Source organism: Leucopleurus acutus (assembly GCF_964270905.1).
Source record: "Leucopleurus acutus genome assembly, chromosome: 9".
In the NCBI taxonomy this organism is placed as follows: domain Eukaryota; kingdom Metazoa; phylum Chordata; class Mammalia; order Artiodactyla; family Delphinidae; genus Leucopleurus; species Leucopleurus acutus.
Window position 1 is genome coordinate 16,235,844 of NC_139144.1, and position 26,641 is coordinate 16,262,484.

Genomic DNA, 26,641 nt, shown 5'->3' on the forward strand with positions numbered 1-26,641 from the left:
AAAAATGTTTTAAGTTAGTAGAGAAGGAAAATTAATAAAAAGCTCTACTGTTTCTACTTGGTAACTAGTGAATGAATAAAATAAAATAAAATTTCACCTTATTGGGAATATTACAAAATATCTACAAAAAGGGGTAGAAATAAACAAGCCACAATGATATCAAAAGTTTTGTTATCACAAGAGAATTACACAGGGCTTCCCTGGTGGTGCAGTGGTTAACAATCTGCCTGCCAATGCAGGGAACACGGGTTCAAGCCCTGGTCCGGGAAGATCCCACATGCTGTGGAGCAACTAAGCCCCTGAGTCACAACTACTGAGCCCATGCGCCTAGAGCCCATGCTCCGCAACAAGAGAAGCCACGGCAATGAGAAGCCCGCGCACTGCAACGAAGAGTAGCCCCCGCTCACCGCAACTAGAGAAAGCCCGCGTGCAGCAACAAAGACCCAAGGCAGCCAAAAATTAATTAATTAATTTTTTTTTTAAAAAAAAGAGAGAATTACACAAAGAAAGCAAAAAGGGGATAATATTCTTACTTTTTTATTTCGGTTAACACTGAGAAAATAAGTACTTTCTGTCCCCACAAAAGGTGGACCCCAAGTTCGTGTATCATCACCACCTCCTGAAAATAATAGTATGAACTATTTAACCTTGAAACATCATGAGACATTTCAAATCAACAGGCTTACTCATATGTAAGTTCACAGATGCCTAAACAAGATCAGCGGAATTAGCAACCTAAAGTGGTCTTGGGACCTTGTTAGAACTGCCCAAACTCTTTACCTGTTCATGTAAATCACTAAATCCTCCCATAGCTTCTTTCACTAAAATCCATCCCTGAAAGTCAGAATCCAGAAGGGAATATCCTACTGGCAGTCTTTAGATTTAATAAATGGCAAGTCTGAGGGGGGAAAAAATTACTCTCCTACTTCAACAAACAAGTCAGCTCTTTCAGTGTTTTTAGCATTAAATGTGCAAACAAAATGTGGGGTCTACAAAATATTTTTGTTAAATATAATTTAAATCAGGATAATGATAAGTAAGTCTTTATGATAAAGTGGTATCTGAGGCTAGGTATAAAACAATGATAAATAAATCTATTTTTTAAATTCTGTAGCAATAAATCAGAAAAAGCAAAATAAGCTACTGAAGAGCAAATGTCAATAATTTAAGATGCTATTTAGAATAAAATTTTAGTAGTCTAGGTCTTGCTTCAAAGTAAAAGTTTAAAAACATCAAAAATAGGGTATTTTATTCTAAACATCTACTTCAAATGATTCTGAAAAGTACTTGAGTTTGATTCAAAGATAACACTATCGAGTTACAGAAGAAAAGTTTTCTTTGCACAACAAGCAAACAATGTAGATGGAGCTCAGAAAGTGAATCAACAAATAGGCACAAATTAGTATCACTTAAATTAAGATTTTTATAAGTTCTGATTAAATATTGATATTAGAAACTAATCACTAAGTATTACTAGCCCCCAATAAGAGAGAATTTGTGAATATGGGTTAAAGTTTAAATTCTAATCTCATTTAAATGATATAATTAATTTATTAGCCCATTAGACTTTACCCACTGAAACTGATAAAAAAAAAACAGTCACAGCCTTTTAGAAAACAAAAGAGAAGCTAAAGAATAGACTCCTTTACTAAAAACAAAAAACTAAAAACCTCACAAGAGAAAGCGAGAACACAGGACAGAGGAGAAAAGAAGCATTAGTTCTAACTGGGGATGAACTGATAAACAACACAAAGCAATAAATAGTAAGTATCAAACTGAACAGCATGCTCAAAACGTCAGGGGAAAAAATAAACTACAAGAGTCCACAAAGACAATCTCCTAGTAATAAACCGGTTATAGGCTTCACGGAAAAATGTATGTGTGAATCTGGATCTTCAAGATCAGATAGGACCTCCCAGAGGCTGGAGAGAGTCCAGCCACTTCCATTTTTTTGAAGGTCTCAATACATTAAATTTAAAAAAAAAATTTGTTTTTAAGAGAGCAATGTCAAGATAAGGCTAAAAGTAGAGAGCTTATTTTAAATGTTTACATTCATCTCTTGGGTGGAAATAATGTCAGAAATCTAAACTGGAGGCCTACGTGGCTTTCCTGCCCCACCTGGTCCTGGTGTATAACCTGGGTTTAAGAGACGCGGAAGGATAGGATATGTGCTGACGGCCCATGAAATGAAATAAGGGTTAAAGGTCGCAAACTGGTAAAACTGGCAATTTGAGAGACATGTTTTATTTGACCCACACACAACTTAAAGTTTTTAAATATCTGCCATGATTTCAAAATCTAGAGATAGTACATAAAAATTCAGACTGCCTTTCTTATATGATATTTCAACACATTCATCCATTCAGCAAATAGTTATTGGGTGCCTACTATGTCACAAACACTGCTCTCTGCAGAGCAGACACAGCAGTGAACAAAGACCAACATCCCTGCCCAGGTATGCCTGCCTCCTGGTGACAACCCTGGAATAACAGCAGCATCATTGGCTGCCCAGCCCACTTCATTCATTTAGGTTACCTGCCTGGCCCTGCAGGCATAGCGTTTACACCCACTGAAAGACTCTAAAATGAGAAGAAAAAAATATACTTAAGCTTGATACGCTCTTTGATTACTCAAATAAGAATAATCTAAGTCCCAAGTCAGAAAACTACAACGGAATTTAATTTAAGAACTGAGGAAGTGGACACTAAAAGAGACTGAAATGTGAAAATACTGCCAAGGGACTTTTCTTCATATCTGTTGAATAACTATCTCGAAAAAACAAAATATATAATATGAACATTAAAACGTACTGAGCAAAAGGGTTAAAGGAGAGAGACCAATTAGTAAGAAAAAGAGCAATGAACATCTGCTAGGAACAAAGCTCGATGCCTAGTGTATGGCTATGGGACATAATAAAGGCCTAGACTGAGGAAAGGGCCCCCCAGTGTGGAAATGAAAAAGTACAAAGGAGAAACAGGACTAAGCAAACAGGGATTAGTGATTTCTAAAATTAATAAAAATAAAGTCATTCCCTCAGTATTCATGAGTGACTGCTTCCAGCACCCGCTGAGGACACCAAAGTTGGCAGATGTTCAAGTCCCATAATTGGCCCTCCATATCCACCAGTACAGCATCCGCAGATTCAACCAATCACAGATCATAAAAGTACCCAATCTGTGGCTGGCTAAATCCATAAATGCAGAACCCGTGGATACGAAGGGCAAACTGTACAAATATTTAACCTAGTGATCAAATGAAATAGCAACAGAAATCATATTGGCTATTCTATCTAGAAATGGAAGACCCAATGCTTGAAATTAGAAAGTATGTGGTATTAAAACTGGATAGCAATGTGAAAATTAGAAGTTTTGTGGTACCTGTAAAAGAAAAAAAAAGGTGTTCAGCTAGAAAGTAAACATTATTCAGCATGTATCCAGTAATGACCAAAAGTGATAAATATCACTGACTGGATAAATGAAGCATTATCTCTGGAAAGCAGGATTCACCAGGCTCTTCTATCACCTGGAGCCTGACAAGCACAGGGCCAGATAAATATAAAATATATAACATTCCCCATGCTGATCAGAGAATCTTCTGCTAACTGCTTTGGCCTCTTAAGAAGATCTATGTAGCAGAAAGTTGAATCTTCTAGATCATGCGTTTTACTTTATAGCGTTTAATCACTTATGGTAAATTAATATGTTGATGTGATTATAAACTAGTTTCTTATGGGTCTTATAGATACATGCACACTATTCAAGGCTAGACCATTTTCACTAATTTGGGAATTCTGTTCCAGATCCATAAGCAACAGATCTTGAAGAATAAATAATAATGCTAATTTCTTGCCTTCCCTTTGTACCCCAGTGAGGGAAGGTGGCCAGGCCCACTCTAACCTCGGTCTCAGCAGCAAGGCTTGTGTGGGGCTCAGAAGGGCCAGGATCAGAGCTGAGTGTCTGGATATTCCTTACTAGCTGTGTGACCGTGGACAAATCCCTTGACCTCTCTGTGTCTCTGTCTTCTTATTTATAATCTAGGAATAATAACAGCTCACAGGCTGTTGTAAAGACTGAATAAATTAATACAGGCAAAGTGCTTAGAATTGTGCCTGGCACTAACCGTTGTTAGCATCATCATTATTTACGTGTTGCACGTCAGTTTCTACCAGAGGCTTCCAGGTGCATGTGAAGGACCTGGCTTAGGCCTTAGCCCTTGGCATATATAAAGAGTAGAAAGAGATCTAATATTAGTATAGGTTCAGAGGAAAATAAAGGAGAAGGGAAAATAATTGTTTCATTTCAATTCTCTCCTCATCCCACATACAGGTACATGGACATTTAAAGAACTATTAAAAATATTTATTAGCTTGTTTCTATGTTTTAAAGAGAGAAGTAGTTTTACCTGGTCTTTCCACTTTTATAACTTCTGCTCCAAGATCTCCTAAATTCATAGTAGCAAAAGGTCCCGCCAGTACTCTACAATGTTAACAATGATAGATAAATTCATTACCATCTTTAAGATTTTTATATTAATTCTTTTCTTAATACTCCATCAACACAGACAAGCTCATATAATGTGAGTAAGAATTAAAATTGTTAAAACTAAAAAAAAAAAAAAAATTGTTAAAACTGTTCAAAAAAGTGATTTGGCCATATGTATCAAGAGCTTTAAAAAGTATATTCCCTTTGATGCAGTAATTCTACTTTCAGAATTCTATCCTAAGGAAGAAACTGAAAGATTTCCTGAGGCAAAGATTTATGTACAAGGAAGTCTCATTTATAATATAAAAACACTGGAGGATGACTAGGTAATTATGTGACAACTATATACTATAATAAAATATCTTATATTTTTTGTTGAATTTCGAATGACATGAGAAAATACTCAAAATATAACATTATGTTTAAAATGTGGATAAACCTGTAATTTCAATATGGTTCCAATTTTTATTTTCAAAAGTTATATATAAATATGCAGATTGGAAAGAAATGTATAAGTATTATACTAATTGTCTCATAGAATGATGAAATTACAGGAAAGTTTCTTGGTTTTTCTTTCCAAAATTTCAATGATAAGCTTATAAACACCTTCTTATAATCCAAGAAATAAATGCCTTTTTAAAGAAGGGGGAAAACTCAATCACCAAAACACAGATAAACCAATGCAAACCTTGTTAGATCCAGAATTCTTACACCCTCCAATGGCTTCATATTGTCAGTATCTGGCAAAGACAGAAAATACTTAAGTTGATTACTAATTGTCAGAAGGAATAATGCAGAATTCTTCATATTCTTAGTAATATCTATTACTACCAAATAAATAAATAAATTTTCCTTCACATTTCTGCTTTATATATAACACAGAAACCTTGACCCAGTCCAACTAAATCAATCTGTAAAAATTAAAGCCTCTAATACCAGATTATTCCCGATTTAATAAAGTCCAAAGCTACACTTAAGATAGTTTGTCTAATGAAAAATTTAAAAGTGGGACAAACTAATGAAAAATTTAAAAATGGGGGGAGGGGTGTATAGGCTGAGCACAGAGGGTTTTTAGGACACTGAAAATACTCTGTATGATACTGTAATGATGGATACATGTCATTACACATTTGTCCAAACCCAGAATTGAGAAACAGAACTTTCCATTACCTGAAAGTTTTCTCCTGCCCTTTGCAAACTACCTCTCCCTCCATCCCCAACCTCAGGCAACCATTGATCTGCTTTCTGTCATTTTAGTTTGCATTTCCTAGAATTTTATATAAATGAAATCATACACTATGTACCCTGTCTGGCTTCTTTCATTCAGCATTATGATACTGAGACTCATCCATGTTGTTGCATTTCTATGAGTAGTATCCTACTCTACGGATATACCACATTTGTTTATCCATTCAGCTGCTGATGGATACTGGGTTGGTTCCAGTTTTAGGTTACAGTGGATCAAGCTACTATGAACATTTGTGTACAAGTCCGTGTGTGGACATGTTTTCATTTCTCTTGAGTAAATACCTAGTGGAATGGCTGGGTAATATGGTAAGTTTATGCTTAACTTTCTAAGAAACTGCCAAACAGACTTCCAAAGTGTTTGTACAACAGCGCGCGTTCTAGAAACTCCACATCCTCACAACACTAGGTATTGTTCATCTTTTAAAGGTTAGCCATTCTAATGGGTATATGATGTTTCTCTGTGGTTTTAACTGGCATTTCCCTGTTGACTAATGCTGTTGAAAATCTTTTCATGTAATAATAGGTCATTCATACATCTTCTATTGTGAATTGCCTCACTGCTTTTATTTTTTTTAACTTTTAATCTTATATTGGAGTATAGTTGATTAACAATGTTGTGATAGTTTCAGGTGTACAGCAAAGTGACTGAGTTACACATATACATGTATCTATTCTTTTTCATATTCTTTTCCCATTTAGGTTGTTACATAATATTGAGCAGAGTTCCCTGTGCTATACAGTAGGTCCTTGTTGGTTACCCATTTTAAATATTACAGTGTGTACATGTCAATCCCAAACTCCCTAACTAACCCTTCCCCTGCCTCACTGTTTTTAATACTGAAGCAAAATATTCGAAACAGTACAAAAATCCACCAACAGGTGAAATGTTAAATAAGCACTTGCACATCCATATAAAAAAATACCATACCAATGTTAAGAAAAATGAGACATTTACAATACCCTGACATGTAAAGTTCACCAAGATATATTCCTCAGTTAAAAAATAAATCAAGTTGTAGAATAGAATGTATAATACGATCCTATATTTGTAAAGATACATAATAACATTAATAATACATGTTGGTATTTCTAGGAGCATTCATAAAATTCTACTGGTGGTTAAATCCTGGGGTAAGAATTTATGGAGAACTTTCACTAGCTAAGTTATTTATTTCTGTAATTTTGCTTAATTGTGATTAAGTGTATAATCAGCAAAAAAAGAAAAAATGAAAAAGTGAAAACATAAAGAACAAAATGAGAGAGAAAACAAGATATTTTAGAGAAAATAAAACATAGAAAAAGACCTCAAATGTGAGAAGATATTTTGACAACATTAGGAATGAATGGACAAGTAATTCTTTATGTTACATAAGACTCCAAAACTACTGGTCTTATGTACTCATCTCTTTTGGGGCCCTTGTTTTATTTCAAATGATGCAGGAAATATATTTAGAGGTCTCTTCAACCCATAAATCTCACTTCATTATAAATCTATAAAGAGAAGTCTATATTTCTCTACCAATATCAACTCACAACCATAATAAATTTTGTTTAATGACACAAAACTTTTCAAATGAATTAATTTAACATCACGCAATAGAATTTTACTTTTATTTCTGAGAAGATAACCAGAAAGGACTTCTAGAGCACATTTAAGTCAAAATCAATTAATGAGTTTTAAACAGTTAAAAGCATAAACCCTGGAGACTGACTGAATTTAATTCTCTGCTTCACTACTTACTACCCTAGTGACCTTGACCAAGGTAACTTCACTTCTCTGAGCTTCAGTTTCCTTATTTGAAACACCTATATCATAGAGTTTGCAAGGATTAAATGAAATGTTATATGTAAAGTGCATAGTACACTTCCTGGAACATGGTAAATGCTCACTAAAAATCAACAATTGTTGTTATCATCATCCTCATCATTGTATTATGCAGTCACAATACCTATTAAAGTAGATAATCCAGATTTGAAAACGAGAAAAACACATGACTCATGATTATTTCAAAGAACAGAAAATAACATATATGATTCTCAATACTCTATACTTTAAAAAGATATCTATAGCCATATTTTGCCTGTTTGTGAAAGACCAGAATAGGCTGATTACGGGGGGAAAAAAACAGTTGAAAAGAGCATCTATTATAACGTAATTTGTTAAGATATATTGAGCAGCTTGTATATTGCTCTAACTTATTTGGCCTCTAGGATGGAAAGCTATTATGATGATCACAGCTGAGTAACCATGCAAAGCAGTATAACTATAATGAAGTTGCCATCAAATCTATGCTTGCCAGAGCTGCTTCTAGGAACTCCCCTGGTATTTGGCCCTAAGGTTTCCATGACACAAAGAAACTTCAGCAGCACCAGAGTAGATATAATTGACAGATGCCCACACAAGTGGCTCATCTGTATGACAGCAATCATGGCACCCCTCCCTCACTGTACTAGTCAACTACTGAGACATTAAAAAAAAAAAAGTCGTCATAAAACAAACTGATCGAATACCACTATGAAATACAACATGTGATATACACCAAAATGATTTCTTAATTTGATATTTTACAGAGAACTTAACTACCAGAACTTAGGAGTGAGACAGTAGATGGATATCTCTTCAAAGCTTTATTTAGAATAGTTAGCAGGATATTTTCTTTCTAGCACAGGTTAAAAGTCTTGAAAGAAGCTCTGTTCCTAATAGTATAATTTGGCAGGTAATTTTAGGAGTTTAGAGTACTTGGAAAATTAGAATCCACTGGAAAACATTCCAGGGAACCTAAAAATTTTGAGTTGTTAAAAGGTACTGTGGAAGTGATGCCAAAGTTACGAGGCAATTACACCATTTAGAGACAACCAGAGAACAAGAGCTAGATGGATAGTAACTTATAATAATTTATAATTCACCTTCCATTGACACTCAGTTTCTTGAGAATTGCCCTTCTCTTGCAAGGACTTGGCTATTACTATGGGATTTGCAATCAAACAGGTTTTTAAACTGTTGGATGCTACTATTTTAATGAAAACTTGAGAAATCTACAGGAAGAACAGTGGAAAAAGACCAGATAAAGGGTTTTTCAATGATAGGTAAAGCATGCTACAACCAAAGTACAAATCAGTGCTAATCCCAAATCCCTCTGCTCTTCTACATTTCCCAGCTTCTCTTGCAATTAGGTTGGGCCCAAATGCCAGGGGCCTGGCCAATGAAACGTAAGCTAATTCCAGCCCTGATCCTTAAAAACATCCCACAAAATCCTCCAGGCTTCTATACTCCTGCCACAGTGACCTTGGAAGCTACAATTTTCAAATAGTGTAGCTATATGTGCAAGAAAGATGTTTTATTGTATTAAGCCACTGAGATTGTAGGCTAATTTGTACCACCACCCCATCTAGCCTATCCTGACCAATGAAGAAACCAAGCATTGGAGGAGGAAAAATGGTAGCCTCTAAGCGATCGTAGAGCATCAAAGCCAACAACTGGAAAGTCCATTTCAGGGGTAGGTTGTTTCACTGTTAGCTGCAGTCTTCAAACTGAGAATATGTGAAGACTTTTGTAAGAAATGAATCATTTTAAAGAAATCAATTTCCAGGTCTTCAACTTTCATATACATTTTTTCCTAAAAATAAGCCTTCTTTCATGATAAGCCTTCTCCCACTGGGCAGAAGGAAAACATATTCCTTACACATTACAGCTCTTACCCTCATCTTAGTTCTTGTAAAATCTACTTGTGATAAAAACTTTTAAATATGAACTTAATATATGCAATAAATTGCCTTTCAAAAGTCATTTAGGAGAAAAACCACTGCTATAGACTGGCACGTGGAAAGGTAGAAAACAGCACCAACTTATAGACTTTATAAATCAATTTATAGTTATAGGATTCACAACCAAAAGTCAGGAAGCCAGAGAAAAAAACTTCAGTGTTCAGGCCTCCTTAAAGGGCCTGCCTGAAGTGAACTACTCAGAGGATAAGAAGTGGCTGAAGCAGGTACTCACGGAGCAAATGATAGCAATGAATTACCAAATATGAATGCCCACAAACCCAAGAGGCCCCTGGAACTTCTCCGTGTTGGTGTGGTGGCTCTCCTCCCGGAGAAGACTGAGCAAAGGCAAGACCTTTGTGCCAACTAGGGAAAGGCATCCCTTCCAGGGGACAACCAGCAAAACGTCATCACAGGTACTTGAGGGAAATGATAATTATCACGGCAAAGAAGAAAATGTGTGCACGCGACGCGAGGGAGGGTGGAGGTGGGGCACAGCGTGACTGTGAATGTGATGAGCCTCTTTTGACACAAAAAAGGTAGAGAACCCGATTTTACAGACCCACCGCAGATAAACGGAGGAGGAACAGAAGGGAAAGGAAGGGACAGCCTGGAAGAAGTGTGTGGACGGATACATATGTGAGAAAAAATGTCTTATGATTTGATTTGTTTTCGGGACTCCCCTGATGGTCCAGTGATTTAAGAGTCCGCGCTTCCACCGCATGGGGCACAGGTTCGATCCCCAGTGGGGGAACTAAGATCCCGCATGCCGCATGGCAGGGCCAAAACCAATAAAGAAACAAGCCCATGATTTGTTTTCAACAGCTTCCAATGGGTAATTCTGACGAGCAGGAGATGTCTAGAGGGAATTTAGGATGCTTTCTGTGAAGGGCTACAGAACCCTCCCAGGAACTTCTCTTTAAGGAGTAAAGATAAAAATTATTCTCTAAGGCTTTTAGAGTTTTGGGGGATGGAGAAAGGAGAATGAAAAGCATGCTTCCAAGGACAGAGGAAGGTCTTAAGGTGACCTAGCCATGTTCATGTTATAAATTCTTTCAAACTTTTCACACATTTCATCAAACTGTCCACCAGAAAGGCAGTATTAACATATACTGGCACCAGCAGTATATGAAAATAGTGTTCTCCACCATCTTCCGTAACCCCGCATATGATCATTTGGTTTGGGAAGCATATTGTTTACTTGTTTGTTGTAAATTTAACAGTTAAAAATTTGCATGCTACCACCATTTTAATTTGCATTTGTTTAATGACCTCTAAATTACATTGTTTTTAACACTTGCTCTTTTTCTTCTCAAACATAATCTATTCTTCTCGTTGGCCCGTATTTCTACAGGCGTGTTTATCTTTTTTCTTATTGATTTGTATGGATTCTTCGTGTAGTAAGAATATTAACCTTTTATGAGTCATAATTAGTAAAAGTAATTTTTCTTTATCTGCTGTTTGGTTTTTTGGATGGTTTTGGAATTTCACTTTCGAAAAATCATTTCTTTCACTTTCTGGCTTTGCTATTGTTTCAGAGTTCCTTCAGACTACCCACACCTTCAGTGAGTTGCTAAAAGGACTCAGCACATAGCTGTATTCACGGTTAAAGGTTTATTACAGCAAAATGATACATGACCCAATCAGTCAGTGAAAAAGATGGGCAGAGTCTGGAAAAATCCATGCACAGGCTTCTTATGTTCTCTCCCTCCCATGAGGGGCCACGCCAAGCTTCTTTTGTTGCTTCTTTCTCCAGCAACAAAAAAATTCAGTAACACGTGCAATGTTTCTGCTCAGGGAAGTCTATTACGGACGCAGAATCCAAAGGCTTTATTGAGGGCTTTTCACATAGGCACTCTCTGCTCAGCATGCACCAAAATTCTGGACTCCCAGAAGAACAGCAGGTGCTCACCATAAATCACACTGATTGTACAAATCATCTAGGCACCCTTACTAATTAGGAAGCAGTTCGAGTGCCAAGTTCCCAGATGCCAAACAAGGGCCACACTTGTAAGAAGGTCTTTCTAAAGATAGCAGCCTGAGGCCTGCTATGTTAACTCTTTTCTGTATAGGTATCATGTTTTTCCAACCCCACATTATATACTCATGTATAGTTGGTTTTCCCTTTTAAAAAGCTTTTATTTTCCAATTTAAAGTATGTGAGGTTTATTTTTTTCTATTTATATATTATTTGCTTCTTAGATAAGAGACTAATATTTTTTCTTGCCTTCTATTTTCCTAAACATTTCAGGTTTTCTACAAAAGGTACGTATTGTTTTCACAATTGGAAAAATACAAAGATACCAGTTCTGGCGACATTAAAATTTTACTTACTCCTTTTAAAACAAACATTTGTGTCTGGAAAAGAATAATCATACTCTTACATTTTTCTTCATGTCAAAGTATTCTGTCAATAATTTTATTATTTTCAATGAAAACTTTTATAAGTGTGAGTTAATGCATTAACACTTGCATTACACACGGGTGAAGAATATTAGTCTAAAAGAAATAAACATGTATAATACGTTTCACCCGTGCTTGACTACTGTGGATGGTGGATACATGCTTAGAATTGAAAAGAAGATCATTAACAGTAGTTTGGCTCTCAGAGGCAAAAACAAGTTACTTCTAATACCTGCTTTATCAATGAGAACATTACATAAGTGATAGTTAAGTGGTCTACTGCATTCAAGGCAGGTCTCACCTTATCAGTAATTGAGCTAATCAATCCCAGAGATGCCTTTACTTTTCTATGACTGACAGTCTTCAACATGGAACAGCTGACAACAGAACCTATATAAGGAAAACTGAGGTAACCTGAAAGGCTTCAGGAAATATTAAGATAAAACTTATGCTCTAAGTATACATACAGTAGGCCCTCTGTATCTGTGGGTTCCCCAACTGCAGACTCAACCAGCAGTGTACCGAAAATATTTGGGAGAAAAAAATGCCAAGAAATTCCAAAAAGCACGATTTGAATATGCTGCACCTCCCACAACTATTTACATAGCAGTTGCACCATATTGTCAACTATTTACATATCATTTATATTGTATCAGATATTGTAAGTAATATGGATTTGATTTTAGGTATACACAGGTTGTGTAGTTATATGCAAATACTAAACCATTTTATATAGCAAGGGACTTGAGCACCCTCAGTTTTTGGTATCCAAAGGGGGTTCCTGGAACCAATCCCCTGCAGATACCGAGGGATGACTGTACAAACATTTCTAGGGCTCCCTTCAGCAGCACATATACTAAAATCAGAACAAAAATTTCTATACATAGAAACTATTAAATACATTCTTCTGTCCTAAGAAGTGCTTTCATCATCAAAAATACATTTTTGGGGCGACTTCCCTGGTGGTTCAGGGTTAAGACTCTGTGTTTCCAACGCAGGGGGGCGCAGGTTCAATCCCTGGTCAGAGAACTAAGATTCTATAGGCCGTGCGGCATGGAAAAAAAAAAAAATATATATATATATATAAACTTTTTAATATCTATATGTATTCAAAAACATGAGGTTTTTGAAGCAGAGATCAGAGTTATTATTACTTACATCAAGAAATGCACCATTTTTCCCACACCTAATATGCCACAGGCGTCATAATGAGAGCTGGTGGACTAGGCGTGCACATATAAGGATTGAACCACAGGATAGGTCCCCAAAATTATACATCTATTAGTTTGTATGGGATAGCTGCCCAGCAGCTACCTTCTCCCAAGAAAAGCAGAGAAAGCTTATCTCCCTAATGTAAGCAAATTCTCCTTCGGAAGAAAAGGGGATGATCCCTGGGTTCTAACCCTTTGGAATATAAATAAATGTCTCCAGGGGGAAAGATAAACTTCCCTGGGTTTACAATCTCAATCTTGGGAATGTCTCCAAGGCTCTGAGTTTTATACCCCTTTGAAATATAAACATAAACTTCCTGAGAGTTCTCTAACAATCATTTCAGTCATCCTTTAACTTCCAAGGCTTGCCCTTTAACCCAGGCTCTAGTTTCCTTGGCTTAGAAAGCCCTGACCATGCAGAAACATGAAAATATTTACTCCTTGGTAATAAGCAGTAAAACTAACCAAAGTATTTACTTTTGCAGCACTCATTAATACCTGACAGCTACCTAAAATATTGGCTTTCAAACCCTTTCTGGAGAGCCCTAGGAATTCCTTAGCAGTGCCCCAGCAAGTGTCTTTTCAGGGAGGTAGTTAAAGTAGGGGACAGAGGGAGCAGCTACAAGACCCCAATTCCTGCTTCAAACACAAAGCCATCTGCTCTCATAAAGGCTCTACAAAAAAAAAAAAAAATTTGTTTAATCTACTGAAAAAAGACACACCAAAAAATCTTAGGTAACCCGAATAAAGATCCTCAGTCTTATAGAAATAGACAAGGCCCCATTTTCACTTACACTTAAATTTCCTTAGTGGTACTCTTATACAAGTAAAACTTATAAAACATGCACCACCACAAAGTTAACCAATTAATCTGGGGGCTCCCCATATAACTCATGGGTCCTGAGAAAGTTCCTTGACGTTTTGCCTGTTGATGTCCTCTGTGTACAATGCCACTTGAAGACAGCATCTAGCCACTAACAGTGTCTTCAATAAAAGCACTATCCTACTGAGGATCCTGTTTTCTAATGCTGGTCCTCCCTAAAGAGTGCTGCAATTCTCTTTTTGTGGGAACAATACCTGTGTTACTCACAAAAGTGCTCTTATCTCTCCACAGGACTCAGACTTAGTTCATGGGGCAGCCACCAAACTCTCATATACATCATCCCAATTCACTTTTCTATTTCCAAGTAATGTAACATAAAACTTCCTTCATCTCTCTTCCCCTGAACTCACCACCATATAAATAACCAACACAAGTATGTATCTGGGAACCTCAGACCCACCAGTTCAGGCAGCCAGATTGCAATTCCCAGGTTAATACTCCGGAAGATTCTAGCTACATTCACAAAAGTTCAATACTAAGGTTGTATCTACTAATCTCTAAATATCTAAAATAATACGCTACGCAGTACCACTATCAGAATTTTACATGCTTATTTATCTATTGCATTTTTCAAAGGACGGACTGAGTGTCAATTCATATTTCTTTACCTAGGAAAAAAGACAACTGCCTGGGATTCAAGAAGCCTGAGTTCTGGTCCCACATCCATTTGCTATGTGAATTCAAGCAAGTCACTTCACTTTCCTTGGACAATTTCTCATCTGTGAAAAGGCAAGTTGCCTATTCTCAGAAGTGATCCAAGTGGAATCTGGAGTTTTCATATAATTAAGAATGTACTCTCCCTCAATCCTCATATATACCTGAAAACATGATGACAGGCACACTGTCATGTGCAATCTACCTGTCAGAATCTACCTCCCCCGTTTCTAATGCAAGTTCATATGTGTAGAAGATAGCAGTGTATCACTATAGGAAAGAGCATTCCAGAAGTGTAAGGCAAGTAAAATGACAACTTACAGTACTTCACTCAATTCTGCAAAACATTTGCCAGTTATTTAAAAATTAACAAAGGTAATTTTGATCCCTGCCACCCTCATTTTTCTGCTCCCTCCCCCCAAAATGTAGATTAGTTGATGATATTAAAGGGGGTATTATAGGTGAGAATCACTGACCAATATGATGTGACCCACTCATTCATTTAATAAATATCTGACAGCTCAATTACCAGGCATTAAGCTAAGCACCAAAGACAATGTCCAGAAAGGTGCTTAGCTTTGGCCAGGACAAAAGTATATAATAAAGTGAATAATCTGGGATCCCCAGGCCTTAACTGCATCATAAAGCCTTGATGGCATTATCCTGCCTTGATTGATTCTACAACTTGTATCTAAAGGAAAAGCTTGATGAACTGAATTCCCTCAGAACAAACCACCCCAGGAAAGTGTGTGTGTATCTCCATTCATCAAGGACAGAAGCTGAGAAAACATCCCATTCTTCGGCTTTGCCACGTCACAGAACGTGTCAAATGGACAGTGAGGAGTGGCACCTGCAAGAAGGTTCACAGGCTGAAAAGCACAGGTCCAGGCTACCCATTAGGCTATGATTAAATGAGTCCGAAAATTCTTTAAGATTCTGTTTCCTACAAGATGATTTCAAGACTCACAGTGGACTATCATTCCCAGATTCGGAGGGTGTAAAGAAAGTTCTAGAAAACTGCAGCAAATCTAAATTTCATCTTCCAAATAAAATTCTGAGACAGGTATTCGGTACAAAGATGGGTTTATACATTAGGGGTCATTCTTGAATGACCACACTTTTCTTTTTAACCAAAAGTCTGTGAAACGGTCATTATTTTAACAGCTTTAGCCAAATGTTGCTAATTTTGAAAATCAGGCTCTCTGCTTCCTAACCAACTCGCTTACCCGCTTGCATTTAACAAGAACAAGGAAGGGAGTAAAGTCCGGCCTCTGCGAGCACAGCCTCGCCCCCGAGTTATTTAAAGTGCAGCCGCATAGCACAGGGAGATCAGCTCGGTGCTTTGTGATCGCCTGGAGGGGTGGGATAGGGAGGGGGGAGGGGGGGAGACGCAAGAGGGAAGATATATGGGAACATATGTATATGTATAGCTGATTCACTTTGTTATAAAACAGAGACTAACACACCATTGTAAAGCAATTATACTCCAATAAAGATGTAAAACATAATAATAATAATAAATAAAGTGCAGTCTGAAACCCTTCCTGAAATGTGGCTGGGGGTGCATTTTTCAAGGTATTTAAACTTGGGGGACGAGGGGGGAGGAGTAAGGGAGAGAGGCGAGTCCGCCCAGTAGGACCACGCAGGGGCCGGACCCAGGCCTGGACGCCGGGCAGGGTGACCACGGGGCGACCGCGGAGCCAGGGCAAGGGGAGACGCGAAAGGCCAAAGGGCGGGCGCCGGGGGCAGCGGATACTTCTGGAAAGCGCGGCGCTCTCCTCAGGATGCCGCTGGAGTGGGGAGGCTGGGGCTGGGGTCCCTTTCGCCGCCCGGACCGAGTCTCGGAGGATACCTGACTGCGGGCGGCCGGTCCACAGCCCCCTCCCGCCGCCCCGGCGGGAGAGAAGGCCGCTTCTCCGCAGAGCCGCGACCCTCGCCAGCGTCGCCAGCATCGCGAACCCCTCTGAAATCCTTCTTCCCTGCGTGAGTGGAGAACGAAGTGCGCGCGCGACCCGCAGCCACTGGGGGCGCCCGCGGACACCTCGGTCCCCGCCCCCCACCAGGTGGGAGGGGCCCGGCCCTGCCGAGCTCTCCGGGCCCCCCTCCATCCGTTCGGCAGGCGTCTAGTACGTCAGTCAGTGGCAACCAAAGCCCGCCAGACTGCAAAGGCCATTGCTGGGGCCTGGGATTAGCCCTTTCCTTTATCCTTTTTCTTCCTCTTTCCTTCACTTAAATCAGCTGAATCTGTACCCAATTCGATAACCTACTTATCCCGCCGCCCCAGAGGAACCTTTGTGAGGCCGGAACCAATGTGGTCTATGGTGCTGGCGGGCGGAGGACTGTTTTGGTGAAGGACCACGAAGTGTCTGTGAACGGTTGGTCTCGACAGTTCCGGCGGGAGAACGCGCCATTGAGGTCCTCGTTTTCGTCTTCTGCGATGCACCGACAGAATTTCCGACCCCCGACTCCTCCTTGCCCCAGCCCGGGTGTAGGAGGTTGGGGAAGCGGGAGCAGCTTCCGGGGTACCCCGGGCGGAGGCGGAGCGCGGCCGCCATCCCCGCGGGACGGGTACGGGAGTCCACACCACACGCCGCCGTACGGGCCCAGGTCTAGGCCCTACGGGAGCAGCCACTCTCCGCGACACGGCGGCAGCTTCCCTGGGGGCCGGTTCGGGTCTCCGTCCCCTGGCGGCTACCCTGGCAACTACTCCAAGTCCCCCGCGGGGTCCCAGCAGCAATTCGGCTACTCCCCAGGGCAGCAGCAGACCCACCCCCAGGTAATAATAGCCAGCGTTTGCCGAGCTCTTACTGTATGGCAGGCATGGTACTGATAATCCCTTTGCGTGGATTATTTTGAATCCTCTATGAAGTGAGATACTATCGTTAGCCCCATGTCGCAGATGAATAAACTGAGGCTCAGAGAAGTTAAGTATAACTTTCTTTAGAATGCTGTAAAAAGTTGCAGAGCTGTACTTTGTTTCTATAGTCCTCCTACTTTTAGCCAGTACACTGCCGCTCAAACACAGATATCCCTAATTCCCTCTCCTTCGTCAGGGGCCTAGCCAGTTCGTTGCAGTAAATTATTCTGAGTCCCCGGTCTTCAAGGAGGAAAAAAAGCGAATGAATCCCCAGCATAGGGCTCAGCTCTAGGGTTACAGGCTAGTGCCATCTTCCTACTGATGGCACCTTTTCCCTTTTTTTTCTCTTCTTCTTTTTTTTTTTTCCTCCTTTTGGCCTTCGTTTTTCAACTACATTGGCTTCTGCTCTAAGGCTTCTTTCTGGTATGTCTAGGATTCTGTGGTTTACATCTTAAATATGCTTGGTAGTTTTCCAACTTTTGCTAAACCAAACCCATCCCTTTGAGTGTGGAGCTAATGAGATGGGAGGGTTCTAGAAATTTTGAAGCTGTAGGGTTAAAAAAAAAAAAAAGTTTAATTTGCTTCCAGAAGCAATAGGGAAATACTGAGGGAAGACTACAGTACAAGTAATTTCTTACTTCATCACCAGTTTATAGTTTGGGAAAGTTATTACATTAGAAACCCAAAAGGATTTGAAGTGACAGTGGGCATAAAACTATCAATAAATTAGTATATCAAATAGGTTTAAATACTTTTTTAAAACACTAGATTAAAGGAAGCATGGACTTTGCAAGTGAACATATTTGGGTTCAAGACACAACTTTTAACTAGCAGTGTGATCCCCTCTAGCCTCTAAAGAAAAAGTACCAGTTACCTCTACTAAATGTCTTTTTAACTGATGATTTTTTTTCTAAAGGGTTCTCCAAGGACATCTACACCATTTGGATCAGGGCGTGGTAGAGAAAAGAGAATGTCTAATGAGTTGGAAAGTTATTTCAAGCCTTCAATGCTTGAAGACCCTTGGGCTGGCCTAGAACCAGTATCTGTAGTGGATATAAGCCAACAATACAGCAATACTCAAACATTCACAGGCAAAAAAGGAAGATACTTTTGTTAACATTTCTGAAATTCAACTGGAAGCTTCATTTGTCAGGAACATCTTGGACAAAACTTTTGCTTGTAATTAAGTTGAACCCTAACGTGGTGACTTTGAATAATTAGTTGTGTCTTCCTTCATCATATCAAGTATTTTTGGTGTTAGAGAAGACATATGGTAGGATAATTTGCAATATTTAGCTCTCTGGAAGTGCCTACCAATTTTAGAAGATTGACAGTTTCCAAATACTTAACATTCTTGGTTATATAATGGACATTTGTCTTTTAATGTTTTTCCAGTGTTTCAAAATAAAACGTTTTGTCTTTCTAGCTATATTGTGCTTTGTCATATGCCAAAGAATTATTAAAATAATGCTTTGTAATCACATAGTTAGAATTCGTAAGTATATATTTTGCATACTACTTTTGAAAATGAAATAGACTGTCCTTTGTCCTGTAGACAGTTCTTTATTTGTTCATAGGGAAAGGGGGTAAAGGAAAAGAATAAAGGAGATTTCTATTCATATTATAACCATTGTTCTGCATGCATATTTTATGTAATGCTTTTGTAAAAATGCATTGAAACTTGATTGAAAGTTACAGAAACCCGCTTAAGCTTAAATTAAAAAAAATATTCATACCCTTTATACTTATTTAACTGCAGAGGACAAGGATAGACCTACTTCTTGCATAGCTATATTAAAGAATTCTGCATCTGAATTTCTCTACTCCACATCTCTCAGTATTGTGGAGTCATTTTCTCTTGAGGCCCAGGAAGATGGCTACCAGCAGTCTTAAGTCACTTCCATTGTGAAGAGAACATTTCCCAGCTCTGTCAATCTCAGCGAAGACAGATTGGCCATGCTTAGGTCAAATTTTAGAGTCTTAATCCAATAACTATGATCAAGGCAGTGTGGCATGATTAGCTTGGACATGGATTCACCCCTACAATGAGGCAGGGTCCCATGGTCTTCAGCCCCACCAGGCCTCCCTGGACTAAAGAAAGGCTTTCCAAAGGAAGGAATGCTACGTACCTATACCTACAGTAATGGGGAGAAAAATGAAAATGTTGGGGATTTTCATTTTCCCCAACTATTTAAACAAAATCAAGTCTTATAACATTCAGGCTTTTTAGATATTTTAGGGTCACAATATATGATGAAAGTATAGCTAAAATTTTATTTAAACATTCCCAGAAAGAAAGCTTTAAAAGTGAAAAGGTTACACCACCTATTTGAGCCATAACCACTTCTGTTTGTATGTTAGGTCTTTTCACAGAGGCAAAACAAAATGAGAAGGGAAGGGTTTTAGATTAAAAAAAGCTCCATGACACCCAGGACTACTACTACCAGTTACTAGCTTGGTGAATTATTTAACTTCTCTGTGCCTCAATTTTCTTATATGTAAAATGAAAAACTTAACAGTACCCATGTCATAGAGGTGTTGTGTTTGAGGATTAAATGGGTTTACATGTGTGAAAACTCTTAGGCCAGAGCCTGGCACATAGTAAGCCCTCTAAATGGTAGCTGTTACTTTCTCACTTACCCCTATATCCTCAGCTCTTAGAATGATGCCTGGAAAATAGTAGGTGCTTAATAAATATTTGGTGAGTGGATGCAGACATTCTGATTATAACTACTATATTGCTCTGCTTTTATCTCCTATATATAAAGAGAATAGTAATTTTTCCCCCAGTGTTCTAAAGGGAATGTCCTTATTTTCTAACGTCTTTCTAGATGATTTGAGGTCATGATGTATGATGAAAATTAGAGCAAGTACAATACTTTTGCATACCTTTTATTGAACTTAATAGGTAAGAAATATTATCTCTAGGAAGTGACATTTAGAAATAATCATTAAGCCATTGCTTGGAGATCACTGGATTATTGGCAAAAATGAAGTCAAGAAAGGTTTTATGCTAATGTATTCGTATCATATTTGGAAAACATTCAAATTATAATTGTTCTAATGGCTTATGTGCATTTTATTTTACTACTTTATAAGTGTAATGTTAACTAAATGTAAAATTTCTCTTCTGCCAAGTTACCAACATCTTCCAGAGGTCTGACCTTTCTGATTTTAAGAGAAACATTTTTGTCCTCAGGAAAGATACATTGCTTTACTGCTCCGGTTGGTAGTGTATATAGTTATCAAAGGTCTTTCGACATTGATACTGGTTTGTTTATATTACTAGCCTATTTTTGTTTAGCTGAGTGAAAGGAATTGATCATTCTTTTAAATGAAAAATGATTTTTTAAATTGTTCCAGAATACATGTTTTTACCTCCGCAGAGATGCTAAATAACTGTGTTAGGGAAATTTATAGTTAAGTATGCATCTTAAATATTCATATAATTAACGAATGGAAGTATAATCTATAGCTGGGTTTTCAAACACAGGTGTTTGTACTTCTGGGAGTATTTAACTGTAAAGGCAAAGATAGCTTTAAGGGGATTTTGATCCAGATCCTCAAATCCCAGATGCACTCTTTAGTTAAAATGATGTGCTTAAAGAACATTTCCATGATCAGTGGATTATGCCAGTTCTCTTTTTTTCCCTTCTGCCTTTTCATAATTACCCTTCTCCCCCTTGACAGAAGAAACCTATGGCAGGTTGTGTTTTTCAAAAATGATGCCAACAATATTTCAGGTCCCTCAGACTCTTCCAGAACCTTGCCTCTACCTCATCAAGATAGAGAGTTATGTCCCTGCCCTTTGAACTCAAGCAGACCTTTCTGACTGCCCAAGGAAGTACGGTGGAAGTTAATGTGTTTTCATCACAGGTGAAGTGTGGTCTTAGAAATGAGTTATGTTGGCCCATGTGGAGATAGTCAGAACTCACATGTGTTGTCAATTAGGGAGATAGAGTGATGACAGTTTTTGTTTATAGGCCTTGCCTTTTTTGTCTCCTGACTATTCAAAAAATCATTTTTCCTGTGGGTGAATCATGTGAAAGCAAAGAGAGCATGAACATAATGTGAAGGGAAAGGCACTTTATTTTTAGGAAACAATGAAAAAGTTGCTTGCCTCATTTATCTTAGAATATTTAAGATTGGTATACAGGCATGATGGGCTTTGGTGAATCTGCTGTCAAGCCAACTGTCTTTTCCCCATTTTCAATAATGATAAAGAACCTGATGAATATGTCTCAAACCTGTCTTAATAGCATAATTTGCATGATTTCAAGGAGGAAGAAGTTAAAATTTCCATGTTTCTTTCTGACATATTAACTTTACATCTTAAAAGATCATATTTCAGAGGTAAGTTCATGATTTTTATATTTTCTAGAGCATTTTTCAGATTCTTAGGAGAAACATTTTTATTATCCTTTGCCAGTTCATTATTAGATTCTATAAATCCATATTAATTTTTTACCTGGCCCAAGTCTCCTGCTTATTGTCTCTGAGCCATTTCTGTTTTATTTTTCATTCCTACTATGTGTTTAGTTTAAATTACCAGAAATATATTGTGGATTTTACTGTAAATAAAACACATAATAGTCGTAAGTATACATTGTATAAACCCAGAACTTAGTAATGACCCAACATCTTTTCTTTTTTTCTCTTAATTTCCACAGTCTAATTTTTCATCTAACCTAAGAAACTATTATTTATAATTATATATAATCCATTATATACCACTTAGTAAAAACACTGCCAACTAAACTATAATATGCTGTCAATTATAAGATGCATCCCAATTTCAGAGATGTTAAAATGTACATCTTAGTTTGATAAAATACTATAAACAATACTTTTAAAAGGAGAACATGTATTTACGTATAGGTTTGGGTGTAAATGTCCACAAAACATAGTCGAGGACAGTGCATTTTACTTTGGAAAACCAGCTTTACTTAGGATTAATTCTTCCTTCTCAGGTATTTATATTCTGTAACTTTCCAAGGATATAAGAAAGAAAATGGCCTGAACAACAAGGTCTTCAGTGAGGGTGATTTTTCAATTCTTTGTTTTCAACAAAATTGAAGAAAACTTAATCAGATTGTTAGTTAAAGATCATTAAAAATAATTTGATGATCAGTTTATTATTTTTGGCATATAACTTAAAAGGTGTACAAGAATTAAGTGACATCACTATAACAAAAGTCTATCCCTTTTTATTTGTATGCATAAATGAGTTTTCTCAGCATTTATATCTATAGTTTAAAAATAGTAATAAAATTAATGTCTCATTCTAGCAATTAGCAGTTTTATGGTGTTTTTATTGTTTGAATAGTAATGATAATCCAGATAACAGATAAGTTGAACACTTTGAAGTTTATAGCCATTGGAAATGTTTTTTTTTATTTCCAAAAATATTTTTTAATTTCAATAAATATATTTTTCATACATTTTTGAGAAACAGATGTATGACAAGCTATCAGTAAAGGACTTTCAAGCATTACACTATTACAGTGAGATAAAAATTACATGGGAAAGTAAAATGGAAATATGAGTTGGGAATAAAATAGTGTACAATTTCCTACTGTGTTAAGGAGTGTTTTTAGATAGCAAATTACTGTGATAATTAGATTCAGTTGGATACTTTAATAATGTAATGGATTTAGCTTAAAACATCAATGTTACGGAAATGACTTCCTTTGCAATTTTTGAAACTTACGATAAAAGTGTATTTATGTTGACTTGAAAAGTATAAAAGGGTACATCACTTTTCAAAATTACTTTAGGGAATATATGACTAAAATTTTTAAAGCTCTCAAATCATGAGAGGAGGGAGAAAGAGGAATATAGTAAACCATAAATCCAAGAGAAGTCAGGAAAAGAAGTAAATGACAGCAGTAAGTCCAAATATTCCAGTAATAACAATGAATCTTAAAAAAGTAAAATCTTTTAAAAGGCAGATTTTCAGATTGGATTAGATAGATGGAATCAATCTATTTGTTGGTTTAGAAAAGATAACATCTAAAATAAAAAGCTATAAAAAGATTGAAATTCACAATCACAGTGGGGATTTTAGCACATCTCTACTAGACATGGATATAACAAGCAGATGTAGAATTTGTAGGGATATAAAGAACTGGTATATAAAATAGAAATTATATATTTATATACAATATGTACACATTTTTTCAAGTACACAAGTATATAATAATTTTTTTTTTTTTTTTTTTTTTGCGGTATGTGAGCCTCTCACTGTTGTGGCCTCTTCCGTTGCGGGGCACAAGCTCCGGATGCGCAGGCTCAGCGGCCATGGCTCATGGGCCTAGCCACTCTGCGGCATGTGGGATCTTCCCGGACCGGGGCACGAACCCGTGTCCCCTGCATTGGCAGGCAGACTCTCAACCACTGCGCCACCAGGGAAGCCCATATAATAAATTTTTTATAAGTTTTCTAAATCACAAAGACTCTGCAGATTTCAAAGATTTGATTGATAGGCAGATCATGTTTTCTGACCAAAATGTTCAATAAATTTAAAAACAAAAAGTACCCTCAAAAAAATCAAGGAAACAAGGCAAAGCTATAGAGATTGTCAACAAAAAAGCCTATTCTGTGGATTAACTAAAGTCGATAAAGATTGATGAAAAGGGAGTTCCCTGGTGGCCTAGTGGTTAGGATTCCAGGCTTTCCCTGCTGTGGCCCAGGCTCAATCCCTGGTCGGGGAACTGAGATCCCTCAAGTCGCACTGTGGAGCCAAAAAAAAAGAGAGAAAAAAAAACAGATTGATGAAAAAAAGCACAAAAGGAAAAATATAAACAATGTTAACCTTTGGTGTAACATCAGGAACTATGCTTAAAAAAAGAACTACAGTAAGAAAACAAAGTGATGGAATCACCTAGAAGGATAATGCAAGGATAATCATCACTTGCATCACCCTTCTGTTTTCTTTGCATTGCCCTAAATCCTGCTTCATCTTTAAAGAAGGGATAAAAGAAGTCTAGAGACACAATCTCTGTAAATGTTTTTTTAAGCTTTTATTTGAGCACAATTAAGAATTTGGCATTTTTCATTTTTAACCCATAATGGCAAAGAAAAGAAAATTATTAGGTATTTCATGATTATTAAACTAATCAGCACTCTGGTCTCTTATAAGCAAACTCTCAGAGTATAAATTTTCAGATGACAATATCCTAGAAAGATTTTTCTCAAATTCAAGAATCAATGAGTGAACAATATATTTCTAAGGATGAAAGAATTATGATATTCTTATTTACTCAGTTATCCAAAAGGAAAGACTTCATCACAGAACTTTGTGACAAGAACATCTTTTATGTTTGTTAATCAGAATTGTAAGTAGACAAATACTAAAGGCAGGTGTGTATTCAGAATTGATTAAAAGGAAATAGATGATGTAAAAGTGAAAAATCAGTTGGATTTACCGTTCTGATTGGTGTTTATAAATCTGAAAGTGAAAGTGTTTTGCAATTATGAAGCAAAAAGAAACGACCATCCTTTCCTTAACAAAAATATGACATCAAAGTTCTTAAATGTATTGCATTTTGAAGATGCAAGTGTAAAAGGAACAAGAAGTAATAATAAACTAAAGCCCATTAGAGATATATTTAAACTCTGGAGTCAAGGTTCATAAGATGAATGTATTCTAAGTTTGTGACAGTAGATGAATACCTATTTATGTTCGAGATGCTACCCATCTTATGTATTAAATACTTTCAAAACCACGAAAATACTGAATAAAAATTTGGTTTTCCTATGTTTACATTCTTATTAAGATGTCTAACAAACTTCTTTCTATCTCTTTATTCTCTACATTTTGCTAAATAACTTTAAATGTTTTTAAAAATTAAAAGGGCCCATTGGACCCAGATGACAAATGATGACTAATTTTTTCTGGTATACTGATGATTAAATGAAGAAGTCATATTAGTACCAATAAAGGCTTTGAAAGTCACGCAAACACAGGATGACCAACTTTACACCATAGTATTTGAAAGCATAGATGAAATGTGTTATATTTTAGAAAAATATTGATACATTATCAGTATTGACTCAAAAAGGAATAGAAAGTCAGAATAAACCAATAACCATGAGAGAGACTGAGTTGATAATCATGAGTTCTCCCCACAGATGATCCAGACTTACTAAGCCTTCATGGAATACTTAATTCCTGTATTATAAAAACTTCTGGTTAAAAAGTATCCAAGACATCTTACACCTGTGGTATTAACTGATCTCAAACCAGGCCAAGTACAGTATAAATGGAAATTATAGATCATTTCACTTATGTACATAAGTTGCTGAAAATCCTAAACAAGATATGACAATTCAGCAGTTGCTCACAAACAAACCAAGAAAGAACTGATAGGGTTTATCTCAGGATTGCAGTGATGGCTCAGCATCTAGAAATTTATTTCTATAATACATCTTATTGGTTAAAGGAAAAGATCTATACTAATAACTCGGTAGATGAAGAAAAAGCATTGCTTAAAATTAAATACACAGAAGTCTTCCAGAAGTGGGAAAGGAAGATATCTGAAGTGTGAAAGTTACAAAGGAAGAGATGAAACTGATCTTATGTACAGATAATATTACTGTCTGTACAACTCCAAGGGAGGCAAAATTTTTTGAAAATTCTGGATCCAAGAAAAATATACAATTACAGCATTCCTACACATCAGTCAAAAAAATGCAATAAAATGCCTCAGCCTCCAAATAGCAATCTGCAATAAATCTTGGTGGGAAGGGGGTTGGGGGAGACAACAGAGAAAATTACAAAGCATTTTTGAAGAACTTCTTAAAAAGCACAACTAAATAGGGAGATATTATTCATGGATGGAAAGATACAATATTGTACATATGTCCATTCTCCCTAAATTTATAAATTCAATCGAATCTCAAAATAAGTTTTGTGGACCTTGCAAAATGATTCCAATATTTATATGGAAAAGTGTCAAGATTAGTCATAAAAATGTTGAAGAAGAAAAATGTAAGCAGGCTTGCTCTACCAAATAAAGAAACTTGTAAATCTAATGACTGATTGGTGTAAGAGTAAACAGACTAAAGAAACAAAAATAGAGAACTCGGAAACAAATTCACATATATATAAAAACTTGATATTTGGTTAATATAGCACTAC

General features: G+C 37.0%; 2 protein-coding genes across 2 annotated transcripts in view; one reads left to right on the plus strand and one right to left on the minus strand.

Moving 5' to 3' along the window:
- The window catches only part of SUGCT (succinyl-CoA:glutarate-CoA transferase), a 683,256-nt gene extending 666,636 nt beyond the window's left edge, over window positions 1-16,620 (minus strand). Inside the window, exons 1-4 of the mRNA XM_082846503.1 lie at window positions 16,495-16,620; window positions 5,170-5,221; window positions 4,402-4,475; window positions 534-619 (exon numbers count right to left, since the gene is read on the minus strand). Coding sequence (XP_082702629.1) covers window positions 534-619; window positions 4,402-4,475; window positions 5,170-5,221; window positions 16,495-16,594 — 312 coding nt within the window. The 5' untranslated portion in view covers window positions 16,595-16,620. The remainder of the gene's footprint in view (window positions 1-533; window positions 620-4,401; window positions 4,476-5,169; window positions 5,222-16,494) is intronic.
- Window positions 16,621-17,019: 399 nt separating this feature from the next.
- MPLKIP (M-phase specific PLK1 interacting protein) lies at window positions 17,020-20,078 on the plus strand. Its single transcript, XM_082846618.1, has 2 exons — window positions 17,020-17,418; window positions 18,416-20,078. Exons 1-2 carry the CDS (start codon window positions 17,080-17,082, stop codon window positions 18,614-18,616), a joined length of 540 nt encoding a protein of 179 aa, XP_082702744.1. The 5' UTR covers window positions 17,020-17,079; the 3' UTR covers window positions 18,617-20,078.
- Window positions 20,079-26,641: the final 6,563 nt, after the last annotated feature.